The sequence below is a fragment of the Hydra viridissima genome, unplaced genomic scaffold (assembly GCF_058129835.1).
Source record: "Hydra viridissima isolate aposymbiotic clone 2 unplaced genomic scaffold, HvirCarnegie_v1 scaffold_7, whole genome shotgun sequence".
In the NCBI taxonomy this organism is placed as follows: domain Eukaryota; kingdom Metazoa; phylum Cnidaria; class Hydrozoa; order Anthoathecata; family Hydridae; genus Hydra; species Hydra viridissima.
The window spans coordinates 10768672-10782690 of NW_028324306.1; the positions used below are offsets into that span (position 1 = coordinate 10768672).

General features: G+C 28.0%; 1 protein-coding gene across 1 annotated transcript; it reads left to right on the plus strand.

The window, feature by feature from the left end:
* Nucleotides 1-232: 232 nt before the first annotated feature.
* LOC145184641 (uncharacterized) lies at nucleotides 233-13830 on the plus strand. Its single transcript, XM_090092569.1, has 19 exons — nucleotides 233-448; nucleotides 1601-1670; nucleotides 2912-2992; nucleotides 3160-3231; nucleotides 3312-3590; nucleotides 5329-5420; nucleotides 7956-8332; nucleotides 8469-9146; nucleotides 9234-9286; nucleotides 9763-9847; nucleotides 10056-10182; nucleotides 10601-10691; nucleotides 10825-10951; nucleotides 11145-11296; nucleotides 11392-11551; nucleotides 11725-11886; nucleotides 13312-13428; nucleotides 13538-13591; nucleotides 13685-13830. The coding sequence occupies exons 1-18, from the start codon at nucleotides 375-377 to the stop codon at nucleotides 13570-13572; spliced, it is 2832 nt and encodes a 943-aa protein (XP_089948695.1). The 5' UTR covers nucleotides 233-374; the 3' UTR covers nucleotides 13573-13591; nucleotides 13685-13830.
* The last annotated feature ends 189 nt before the right edge of the window (nucleotides 13831-14019 follow it).

Here is a 14019-nt window from a genome sequence, read left to right on the forward strand (position 1 = left end):
CTGTGAAAAGAAAGATTTTTCTTAAATTGGCGTCAATTGAAGAAAAATCTTTCTTTTTTAAAAAACACACACAAAAAAATTGATCTGTCTTATAAATATTAATTTTTTGAAGTATCTTACAACTCAAGTGTTGAAGTTGTCATTGATGCAATGCTCAACTTGCAATGATCGTTATCATATTCTTCTAACATTTATTCACCCAGGGTTTAATCTTAATCTTACACAGAATTTTAGTCGCGAACCGAACTTTTTTTGAATTCAAAATGGCTGCGTCAAAAATAATGATCGTAGCTCACCCTGCTAACACTAACGCTGTTAGACTAGTTTTTTTTTAAAGATATGTGCAACTAATATTTTTAATGCTACTATTTTAAATGGTCGCAAATAATCCAAAAATGAATGGAGTTAAGATAAGAAAGGGAGGACGAGGCCAAAACAATTCGGCAAGGTTAGTTTCGTTTTTGATTAGCCTTATTCTATAGTGTAATGAAAAAGTTAACACTTTAAAAGCATATAATACATATATCCATAAATGTTTAGATATTCGCTTTTTTTTTTTTTTTTTTTTTATGTAAAATAATAGTATTAGATATTCATTTATTTACAAAATAGATATTTTTTTATTTTTGTACTGTAGAATATTTGTCAATCAAAATATTCTTTTTTGATATCAATTATGGTTTTGATATAAAGAAAATTTTTTAGTTTAAGTTTTTTATTTAACGGTATTTTATTAATATGTAATAACTGTAACCTTTTGTGTGCATCTATTCAAACTTTAGTCTTGTAATTTCCAAAATCATTTATGTTAGAAGCTTTGCAAAAATCTATCAATATCCTGAAAGCAACTTATGTTATATAAAATATGATAAAAATGCCATAAAAAGTGTAGGAATTTTATAGAATTCTAAAAAAACAATTTTAAGTAGAATTATAATAAAAAAAAAAAAAAATCTGAAATATTTTATATTTATTGAATTTTTTACTTTAAGATATGTGTGGTTCTAGTTTTTTAAATATACCTTTTAGTTAATGTTTTACATATGTGAACATTTAAATAGTTGACCTACTTGTCTAATAAAGTTAAAAAATTTGTTTTACTTAACAGCCTTGTTAAGTACTACCATAGAGTTTGTTAATTTGGGATCTAGTGCAATAGGTTTTTAACTAATTTTATGTTTCATAAGCAATGAGATGAATAAAAATTCTTTTAGATAAAAAAATGAATTTGTTGAAAGATTTTTTTAAAATCAACTTTAGCATTTTGAAATTAACTTAACAATAACAAAGAATTTTCAATTATAAAAATAAAATTGTAACTATTTTGTGTTAAATTTTACTTATGTAAAATGAAAACTCCAATTACGATTTAAAAGTTGTTAAATCACAAGTATACATACTTATTTATTTAGGTAGTCACATTACATTTTGCATTATTTAGTATTCTTTACAAGATATACTTCTTAAGTTTCTAAGCAAATATCCCAAATGGTAATATTTTGCATTTTAAGCAAATATCCCAAATGTCATATTAAATAATAAAGTATTTTTATGAGGTTCTCAATTATTACCTTTTAAAATTTTCTAGTTTGTTTTTTAGAAATTTGCGATCAAATAAAGTGCCAAATCTAAACTCAAGTTCTGCAAACTGGAGAGATATAGGAAGCAAGGTATTTCAAGCAATTGTTTAAGGAATAAATAATCATGGTTTTTAGAACCTGGAAAATGACTGATATATGGCATAAGTCAGGGAAAACCTGGGAAAATCAGAATATTTTTGTTAACTTCTTTCATAAGGGAAATTTCAGGGGGGTTTTTTAAACATTTTTAGGTTTTTATGTACTAAATTTAATAAAATATTTAAATTGTTTGATAAATGTTTTAATATTCAATTTTTTAAATGGTGTAATAAAATATTGTAATGGTTTTGAGAATGAAAAAAATTATTCTACTTCAACTAATTTTATATCCTAAATAAATTACTCTCTTTAAATAAAAATAAGTAAAAATAGCTAATTTACCATTACTTTTATCCTCAATAATTTTTAGCTGCAAATTTAAAATTGCATCAGTAAATTTTGTCAGTAAGTATAGCTTATTGTTAAAAGTCAAACATTTTGTATGAAGCATGGCAATATTTTATGAAAAATGTTTCTTGGTACTTAGCAATATTTATACAAAGAACTTTTCGTGTTTGTTTTTGTATTGTCATTTTTATTACTCTAATTTCTATCCTTGGTGTTGTGGTGTCTTTTTTTAATTCAAATTTTAAAATTATTTACACCTTGCAAAACATTTCACTTTAGTTTGGAGTTTAGGTTACTTAAGGTGTCATTAAGAATTTTAATGTAGGATTGTTCAATGTAAAGTGTAATAAGTAAATATTGCAATATTATGAAATTGTTTACCAAAATCTGAACAAATAAAAAATTTATAAATAGATATCGCCTTAGTGACAATGATTTTATAAATAGTTTTTTTAAATCTTTCGAAATTTAAACTTTGGGTTATGAAAATTTTTTTTTAAATCATGGTTGCTGTTAAATTATCCTTTTTACATTTAAACATAAATTGCTTTGCAATAGTAATTCTTTAATTGTATTTGGAAGGATGTTTTGAAAAATCTGCTACTAGAATAATAATTTTCTAATTTGGTTCAGATATAAAAACAATATTTTTCTTTTTAAAAAAGTTAACACAGAATAGTTGTTGCATAAATGAAGAATGGAAGTTTCTAAGTTGATACAGTGTCAGGTATTTTAAATTAGCAGAAAAAATATTCTGAAATAATGAAAATATAAAGTTGGTTAGTTAGAACAGGATCCAAAAATCTATAATAGGCTAAAAATGAACTTTATTAATAGTAGCTCAGTTTTACAAATGGTAAACAGCAACTAATTATCTATTTTAGGGCAATAATAATGTGGCAAATGAAGCAAATAATTATGGTTATAAAAACCCATATGTCACAGATGCATTTTACTTGATGGTTGTAAGTCAATATTTTCAAATGAAATTGTATGTTTAACCATATTTTACTTGCTGCAGTTTTGTTCAATACCTTTTGCTATTCTCATATTTTTTAGCATGAAAAAGTTTTGTAAATTGAATATCCTTTTTTATTAGTAGTTGTAGCTTAAATATATTTTATTGCTCAAGGGTCTTCAGGTACAAATACAAAAAACTGATGGAAACATATATGAGGGAATTCTTGAAACTGTTTCAAACAATGTAAGTCCATGAAATTAGATTAAATCTTTTATTTTTTGAAAAACTTTAAACCTAGAATTAAATTTAAAACTTTTTTTTAGCTTGACTTTCATTTATGTAATGTTAGTCAAAAAGTAAATTTTAAGGAAAATGAAGAAAATGGGCGATCTGAAAACAAGCTTATCTTTCATTTTCGTGATATAAGTTACTGCAAAGTTAATGATGTAGATATGGAGTTTGGTAAAAAAGATTCTTTCTTGACAGATGCAGCAATTGCTGCATCTAACATGCCTATCCAACAGAGAGAATTAGTTCAGTGGAAAGATGATGATCTTCATGGGTCAAGTACTACAGGTTTACTTGAAGATGATCTACATATGGTTAGTTTTTTTAAAAGTTAGTTTGGGGTAATTATAAAACTTTTAATGTTTATGATATTTTCTGGATGGTTTTCTTTTCTTCTTTTGTTTCTTCTCATTTACTCAGAAATACAGGTGCTAATTATCTTTAACTCTTTCCAAAATGCATAATATGCAATGCAAGATATGTACATGATGGACACAATTCATTTTAATTGGTACTATTTGAAATAAAGATACTTAACTGTATTTTTTACTTATACTTCTGGTTTTAAAAAAAAACACAGTTTTTGTTTACTTACTATTTTCTATTCACTTTTTTATACTACTAATTCACTAATTTTATACTACTATTACTAAGAACTTGATGTTAGAACAAGCCTTTATATGAATCAAACTCTGCATAATTACTACTTTAGTTAATAATTTCTCACAGTCATAGTCAAAAGCAATTTTAAAAAGTATTTTTGGTTTATATAAATAATTTCTAAGTTGATATTTATCTTAAGGATTCTCATTTGTTAAAAGAGTTGAAATCTGTCATGATACCTTGTTGAATAAATATCAAAATATATAAATATACATAGAAATGTATTTCCAGAGTCAATATACATACATAGAATCGCATACATATTAGCTTGGGGAAAACATTTTCTTTATTTAGTAAAGAAGAACTTTTTATTTTCAAGTTCATTTTTCTAATATATATGTTGACTTGTTGAACTTGAAACAAATTTGGCTGTTATTCAAAAAAAAGTATGTTTGAATAAAGTTTCTTTGAATACATTGGGTGATGACAAAAAAAAGTGGACTTTTTAAAAAGGGCCATAACTCCCTTACATAAAAATAAATGTTCTTATTAAAAATGTAATAAATAGAGAGCTTTGTTTTTTTGTGATGGTTTGAAACTGACTATGCCAGAGTATTGACCATCAGAATTATGTGTTTCTATGAAAGTCCAAGTCTTTTATCTAAGCATTTATTTTTAGATATATATTCTGATTGATAACAAGACAACTTAGAATGAAATATGGCTTAGAAATTCTTGAGGCAAGATATCAAAAGGAACAATTTGTATAAAGTTTTTAAAATTATTTGAAAATGTTGCTGTTAAAGTTTTTAGGAGATAACATATCATTTTGAGTTAAATGTGTAGCGTAAAAGGATGTTAAACATGCTAAATATTTTCTAAAATGTGATAAAATATTTATCACTATCATACTGGTGCAAATATGAAGGCTGTCAAATAATCTTGCTTAACCTTGTGCAGTCTTTTGTCCTTATGAACATTGTCACTTTAATGTCACAAATTCTTTATTTACCAGTATATTTTTACTTTATTAACCAATATTCAAAATATTTAGAAATGAACCAGTAGAACTGCATTTTAAAACATCTCATAAATGATGAGACTTAAAACTTTTCTTGAAATAAAACAAGTACAATCTTCTCTCAGAAAAGTATAATAAGGATCCTTGTAAAAATTATAAAGATGAAATACAACAACCTCCTTTTTTTAAAACTCTTCTCTATTGATTTTTTATTAATAAATAACATTTGTAATAGCGTTTCTTTTTTTTTATTAAGTTAGCTAAAGTTTGACACCTCATTTTGTAATTATCTGGGTTCAATGGGTTTTTCATCTGACTGTCTATCAATTCTAAAGAAATCTATTTTTTTTGCAGCTAAATTTAAGATAAGTCATAACTTTAAATCCTGTACACAATTGTTTTGATTTGATCGTTTGCTTTCATTTTAGAATGGGTCTTGGGGTTTTGAAGACATGTATCGTGAAAATGAAGAAAAACATGGTGTGAGATCTACTTTTGATAGCAGTTTAAGTAGTTACATGTGAGGTTTATTTTGATATTTAATAATAAATTTTCTTAAAGGTTTTTTATATGTATATATTTAAATTTAAACCATATATGAAGTTTTTGGGTTGTTTTAAGTAGTCAGAGGATTTTAAATTAGTACCAGTAGTTGCCTAATGTATTTTCTTGAAGGCTTAGAGGTTTATCTGACTAAAGCTTGCATCTGTCAGTCATCTTGTCCAAGAGATTTGTGTATGTGTCCAATCCAAAAATATCTGGTTGCTTTCTTAAAAAAAAATTTTTAACAAGTTAAAGTCTAGTGAACAGAAAATTTCAGCTTTACAGGTGTTGGCCAAAACTAAAAAATGTGTTTTGACAACATTCTACTTGTTTACTTTTAGCCAAAGCTTTAGTTCAAACTATTACCACAATTAACTGAAATTTTGATTAGGAGATTTTTTTTAAGTTTAGATGACTTGTTTTTAACTAAGTGAGGGGATCATAATGATTTTCTAGTTAAATTGGTGTTTTATTTTTTTGGGGCATAGTTAACTTTAACTATAACAGTTGTAGTAATTTTGATAAAAACCATGTTACAAAATTGATTCAGCTTATCATTCTCAAGTCATTCTTTACTTAAATTTTAAATATTAAAATGTTTTCACATGCTTTTATTCAATTATGTTTCATACTGATCATTAAAATACTCTGTGTCCCTTAAGTCACTACCAAAATCTATTTTATTTTTCCAAATATTTAATTAAACAAATTTGAATGATAAATGTCATAGGAATGTTGGTTTGTAAATATCACTTTCTACTATTAATTGAAGTTGGTAGTAAAGACTGAAGCACCGGTCCAATATTGTCAGTAGTTATTTGCTGGGCTGCATCTGATATTCAAGCCTTTCAATTTTTAAGTAATAAAGGTAATATGAACGCATACACCAACTGTTTTAGATTCCCCCAGTACCAGAAATGGCTAGGCAATGTATCTGGTGAATGTGGTGGCCAGAACTGTGGGAAAAAAAAGCTAACATCATGATCATTTGTCAAGGTTTCTGTTAGAAAATGTTGTACATTTCTCTTTATATGCTGCTGAGTGCCATCTTGTTGGTATATTGTTGATGCATATTTTTGATGGGCTTTCAAGTATGGAGCTACATGGTGCTGTAACATAGACTAATAGCTGTCATCATAAATAGTCCCAGTTTAGATGAAAAATGTTGGAACATTAATTTTGCTAGAAAAATCTATCCACACCCACAACTTTGGTAAATTGAGTGGCTTTTTGACATGGCTGAAAGTATTCAAAATGACAGTGTTCTTGGTGTAAACAGTCCTGTCTAAATGGAAATACAGCTCATCTGCCCACAACTTTGTCTAAATTACTGGTTTTCCAAAAACAATTTAGCAAATTCCTTCTGTTTTGTATAATCGTTTTGTTTCAATTGATGGCACACTGATTTGCAAAATGTTGTATTTTTTATAAAAACCCTAACCAGTAATAATGAAGATAAAATATTAGTTCACCAAAAATATGTATTTTTGCAAATAAAATTAGCATAAAATAGTTATTGAATCTGTCAATATACTTGGTAAATATATACATGTAAGTGTTTGCATAAATTGGTCACCTAGATACCCTGAAGTTATCTCCATTTTTGGGAAGTTTACTAGAGCACAACTTCTTATTTTATAACTGCCTGCACTAAAGAAGTAGTTAGCTTAATACAAAGTATTTTCTTATGAAAATATCTATTTTCTTATTCTGTAGTGGATTGTTGCAATACTAAACAATGGTACAGATACACAGACTGTACTACACAACACTTTTATTTAAACTATTTTTATTCAATCTGTTTTTATCCATAAAGGTTGGAGCTGATGAAATAGTAGGTTACAGTTTTGCTATACGTTTATTCATAATCACTCACATTATAACATATGTTCACATAATAACATATGTTCCTTGCACTTTCGTTGCAATAAAAGCAAACAGATTTCTCCATATTTTTTTAAGGGAAATAAGTACAAGTTTATTAACTGTTAACAACCCTAAATGCATATGGGAGTGTGTTATAAAGAGGTGTGCAATCTTGTAAAAAAAACTGATAGATGTACAAATGTAATAAATTGACTTGTGCAAACTGAAATAACTGCAAACTAGTGTAAAGTTAATACAGTTAAAAGTAAGCCACATAGTAGTTTAACAAAAAATGGCACCAATATGAACTGGCTTAAGTGCAAATCACTGTATATTACTCCACAGGTTTAGCTTAATTCAATGTGCAGTTATACAAGGCAGTGTATTAAGTTTGTACTTGCATGACTTTACATTCACTCCAGTGTACATAGTTTTTATAGTTAGTGACAAAGGTTGTGTACATTAAGCTAAAAAAAAAACTTTCTATCATTTATTTACTTAAGATTGCTTAGATATAATTTGTATAAATACACTTCAAGTAAATTGCTACTTGTACTAAGTTTTTATATTGCATGTGCATTTTGTTACACATATATTTAATTGTATGGCTTACAATTTCTTATTGTACTAAGTTGAAACAATTTAGGACACCTATTGAAAAGCGTGATGATGAGACTTATAAAGAACAAGAGCGAAGAGCTGAACAAATTGCTCGTGAAATGCAAAATTTTATCGATCATGAGACAGCTGACAGTGGAGTTGGTGAGGAAGAAATGTTTAGTGCTGTGTCTCGTGCCAGCAGTATTTCTAGCAATGATGGTTTTGCTACTTATACTCGTAACGTTAGAAACATTCGCGGAAAAGCAAGTAATAATGTTGTTGGTCCAAGACTCCAGCGTCAAAACTTTTCCAATAAGCATCAAGATCAATTAAATCAAATTTCTAACAATAGTAATCAGCCTAACCGAAATCAAGTCACAGCTCAACAGAGTGGAGACCTTGTGATGCGTAATAGCAGCTCTGGTATATTTTACTTTTTTTTCCCTAAAAATGTCTCAGCTAAAATGTCTATATCTTTTATTAGAAGATTTTGTTAAATTAATGTCTTTTATTTTGTGCTATTATGCCATTATTATAATATACATTATCTTTTTTTCAGTTTATCCTAATCAACAAATTCTTAATTCACAACAACATATTGAAAGTATTGGAGCAATATCTGATGTTACTCGAGTATCACATCAGCTAGGCAATGTTTCAATCACACAAACTGGAGGCCACACTATGTCTTATTCTGCAGTCACAATGAAAAAACAACAACAACTTGCTTCTGGTAAAGTCAACCAATCTAATAAACCCCTGCAATCTTTATCTCAACAACCTAATATTTCTTCCATGCCACCACCACCACCATTAAGTGATGCTCCAACTTCTAGTTCTCCTCCTGCTATCAGCTTTTCACAGCAATCACACAACCAAAATACATCCCCTGAAGCTTTAGCTGCAGCAAAACAGCAAGTAATTCAAAATTCTAAAAACTATGCATCTATTGCTTCTCACTCTGTAGTCCAACCACAGGCAAGTGTGAAGAGTAACTCCCAACCGTTAGGTAATTCTGAGTTTAATAGTAGTAATGAATCTCTACCAAAATCTCAGGAGCACCACCAGACTCAGGCATCAAGTAAATCTTCTATGCAGGAGAGAAAAACCTTGCTTCCAGAACAGAAAGATTCTTCTCAAGTTCCACCAGATCTAAATGTTAAAGAACACAGAGATGGTATCAAATCTGGTTTAAATAAATATGGAAAAGTTCATCAAACTCAAAATGCAAGCGATGGTATTTAAATATTTATGTTATTTTATTTGACAAATTTTACACAAATGATTTACTTGTTAAAAGTATAGATTTAAATACTCATTTTAGAGCAAAAACTAGTTGATGTGAATGAGTTGAAGGAGTTTGGAAGAGACTTCAAGGTTAACAATAGTGTCTACATTTTTTTTACCCTAATTTTATGTGTAACTGTGTTAATTACTTTTAAAATTAGTCAAACAAAGTGTTAGTCTTTTGCAGATTTTCAAATATTGTTGTCTCTACATAGTACATATTTTATGATATCTTCTAAACTAACAGTGAAGCATTAAAAAAAGGCTAGTTAGTTGAAATGAGTTCTCAAAAATTACCCTGCTACTTAAAAACAAGGATTATCATGATGATACAACCCAAATACCAAGAATCAAAAGAAAAAATTTTTCTGAAATTACCAAGGTTAAACTCCAATCTATAGTTTAATCATTTATAAACCTTTGAAAAATTATTTATACAAAGATTAACATTTTGAGTTTTCCAAATGTCAAAATAACAGCTGTTTTCCCCTCACTTCACATTACAATATATGTTTAATAATTATTTAATAAAAGAATATTTAATAAAAGACTTATTTTTGATTTAGTTGGCAACAGATAAGTCTGCTAAGAAGACATCTAAAACTAGATCTGTTCCATCCAATACAAATGATATATCTGAGTGGATCAATGGTAAATAATATGTAAATATAAACATAAATAAAATAATTAAGGCGATGCTTTAGACTTTTAGCATTAATATTTTGGATCTAAATTAAATTTTTCACTTTTTTATATTTCAGATAAGTTTTGTTTTAAAACTTCAGTAATTAATTGTAAGTAAATAATTTCAATAAAATATTTCAGTGAATAATTGTTTTTCACTAAAAATTTTCTATAGCAAAACGTGCAGTGACAAGTGAAAGCAGTGTATCAATCACAACAACATCTGTAACAGCTGCTCCTGTCACAACTGCAGTTAAGACTACAGCTTCTACAGTGGTGTTAACATCTGAAAATATTGTCTCGTAAGTCTAATATTTGATCAAAAATGAGTTTTTGAAAGAACTGAGATTTTCAAATAGTTACTAGAAATTGATAAAGGAAAAGCTACAGATTCTAAATATTCAAAAGTAACCATTCAAATGAATTTTAAAACCAAATGTTAGTTTTAAAGGTCTCTGCTTTTTTTTTTCTATTTAAATGAGCTATAAGACTTGGTGAGTGATTTCTTCTGAATCTAATTGCAAAAGCCAAGAAATTTATATTTTGTTAAACAAAAACTTTTGCGTTATGTTAAAAAAGCTGAATAAGTTTCCAGGTTTTCAAGTGTACTTTTTTAAGAATTGTCAATGTGTCAATATTCAAACACAGTATTATCATTTTATTTTATTTTTTGATTTTATTACTCTACTTAACCTTTAGTTTATTTTACTTAACTTTCAGGAAATCAGGAAAAGAATTTTCATTTAACCCAAGTGCAAAAGAATTTTGTCCTAATAATAAGCCTATTCCAGTAAAACCATCAACGTATACCGTAAGTCTATTTGCAGTTGACATCATTATGCAAATGTTATGCATTTCTGGTTTTACAAAAGTGTTTTTCTTTTTTTTTTCCTTTAATATCTGTTAAGATAATTTAAAATGTAAGCAGATTTCAATCATTTTAGATGCAAATGTCTGGACCACCTCAAACACCTGTATACTTTCAGACCCAGCAAACTCCTATTGTGTTCAATTATAATGTTACTCATGATGTGCTGCCATTGCAAAACAAAAATTACTCAAGAGTTATATGTGAGTTTTTTTGTGTTTTTCTCTCCATGGCTTTTTGTTTAACTGGGCATTATAAATAACCACTAAGCAACATATGTAGTTAATTACTGATTGTTGCTACCAGCAAACAATCAGACAGTCGGATTGTTGTTGATTACTTGTTGACTGATTCCTAATATTTATCACTCTACACAATTATTCTTGGTGTATTTAGATAATGTTCCTACTATGTATGGTGTTCCTGCTGCTGATATTAACAACCAAGCTGCATCACAGCAAGTAGTTGCTCAATCGAATTTTATGCATGCTCAGAGTGTAACTAATCAACCTATTTTTTTTGTGAACAACCAAGGAACCTATCAGCAAGTAATACTTCTACTATTTTAACAGAAAATTTACAAAGAATTTGATAACTGTTGTTAATACTGCTTTAAGACTTTATAGCATTATTTTTCATTTAGGTTCTTCAGAGTCCTCAAGGTCAATACATTCAAATGACAGAAGTTCCTTCACAAGTTATTAGATATGTAAGTCACCAAGGGCAACCTGCAATAGCACACGCAAGAATTGCAACAAATTATCAGCCAGCAGAAGCTGTTTCTGGAAATTTTGTGTTTTCAGGTGGAATTTTTTAATTTTTTTTAGGCATTAAAAAAAAGCTGTAAAATAGTTTATTAATAACTATGTATTAGTAAGATTTTTTTGAAAATAAAATTAAACGATCTTTGTTGAAAATTTAAAAAAAGTGTGTTGTATCTTTGAATTTATGATAATGTTGATTACTTTCAATTTAGTAAGCCAGCCACACAATCTTCAACAGCACCAATCACCTGCTAATCCGCATTCAAGTTATTCGGCTCCTTCGCCATCACCTCTCATGCAACATGGATATGTTGTCAGTCAACACCCTAGCAGTAATTATCCCCAAATCGCTTCGCCTGTAACCCATCCTCAAGGTTCCCTTAATTATCTCTTTTAACTGCCTATATGTTGTTAGTATTTATGTAATTTTACATACACATTTACGTACACATTTACATACACATTTACATATACATAAACATCTAACATTCTAAAACTAAGAAGGATTTAACATTCTAAAACTAAGAAGTAGCCAAACTAATTTTTATTTCTGACGTCTATGCGTTGTTTACAAAAAATAATCAGAGTCAAATCCATCAATAAAGATTTACTCGCGTTATTTATTACTGTTTCTTGCAGAAGAAAGAGTAATAAATAAGTAATGCGAATAAATCCTAATCGAAGGAAAAGTTCCGAAAGTTGTTTATTTTTAAAAAGATTCGCCTTTGAAAAAGCTCAAAGTTTTACAAATTCCGATTTTGGATTTTTCGGAAAAAGACCAAAATTTTTTATAGTTTTGACCGTTTAATGTCGTTTTTTGAAAAACGTTAAGCTTTTTAAAAGGTTTGTTCTTCAAAAAGTCCATTTGTCGTCATTTGAAAAAGTTGGACTTAAACCTTTGTCATTAAAATCTTATGTTTTTAGTTTTCCCGAAAAATGTAATCTACAAGTAGTATAAAAATGGTAATATAACAATGATAATACCTATACTATCATTCATTTCAGGTAATATATAAGTACTTATTTAGTAAATACCCTACATACTTTTGAAATATCGGAAACTTTATTGAGCAATTTTTATGCTCAAACCAATTTAACTAGATTCTTAGTTATATAGTCTTAAGCTTTATATAAGTATATTCCTAGTACTGCTTATACTTTAAGTGTTATTGTATACAATTTAAAAAGAAATTAGGATAATATTTAGATGTGCTATCTGGACCTAATATAATTACAATTACTATTAGTTAAAGTTACTATTAATTAATTACTAAAAGCGATAATCTAAATATTTTTTCCCTTTATTTGGAAATTTATGTGTTTTATAAGGAAATATTTTTTATATGGAACTCTACTTTTCCAATTCAGGTTTCTTGTTTCGCTGTTTCTCGCTAATTCTCATTTTGCCGTCTAAAAAGTGTTTATTTGGGATTTGCTATACGCTATTGTGCTATTCCCATTATAACACAGAAGTTAACCGCCGTGTAATTTTTCCTTGTGTTAGTTCTCTTGACTTAGTATCCCTAAATTACTAACTTATATCATCTTATTGATTATTTGTATATTCAGAAGGTGTACTTTTCAAAGTAATGTAATTATGAATAAGCTTTTAAAATGGTACTAGATGATGCTTCAGAAATTAAAAGTGTTCAGAATAAGTTTAGTTTTAGATAATAAAATCGTTTTAAAAAAACAAAACTTGAATTACACTCGTTAAACTAGCAACGAGTTCATATTTATTATTGAGTTTTCGCACTTATTATATTAGTAATTTTATTTATTTCAAATAAACTTTATAGTTGCTGCTAGCTATCGCAATCCAACACCAATTCAACAGCCGCATCACCACCAACAACAGCCTTATATAGTGCATATGGGTGGTGTTCCACTTTCATCGAATCATGGTTATATTCAAAGTAGGTAGCCATCACTAGGGATATAGTCTATTAGTTTTAATGTGTCACTTAATATCACATTTCTGTTACACCTTACAACAGTTTACTAGCTTAAGTTTTATTTCTTTAGATCAGCAGCACGGACCTGTCTATCAAAACAATTAGCTTGATGAATGTAAAAGAGGTAGTTTTTCCTTTTGAGTACAAGCATGATACAAAGCTGTTTTTGTTTAGACTGGTGGTGTCAGCTAAGATTTGCGTATTCTATGTAATTTAGATTTAAGAGAAACCTGGAAGTTTTTTTGCGGCATTGGAGCAAAATTGTTATCGAGCATAATTTTCGAACAAAATCAGCCTTACAGTTTTGTATCAAAGAGAGATTTTAAAGCTATGAAATTATAGAAAATAAAATAATTTACATTACATCTATTTTTTATCTTTCGAATGAGCTGAAGATATTTCTAATTCAGTTGGTTTAAATTAATACACTGGAAAACCGGCATTACGACCAAACTATTAACAATAAGGGTGACGAACTACTCAATGTTTACAATATTTGTTTGTTTTGTTTGTTTTTTTTTTTTTGTTTTTTGTTTTTATGTAATAGGATAA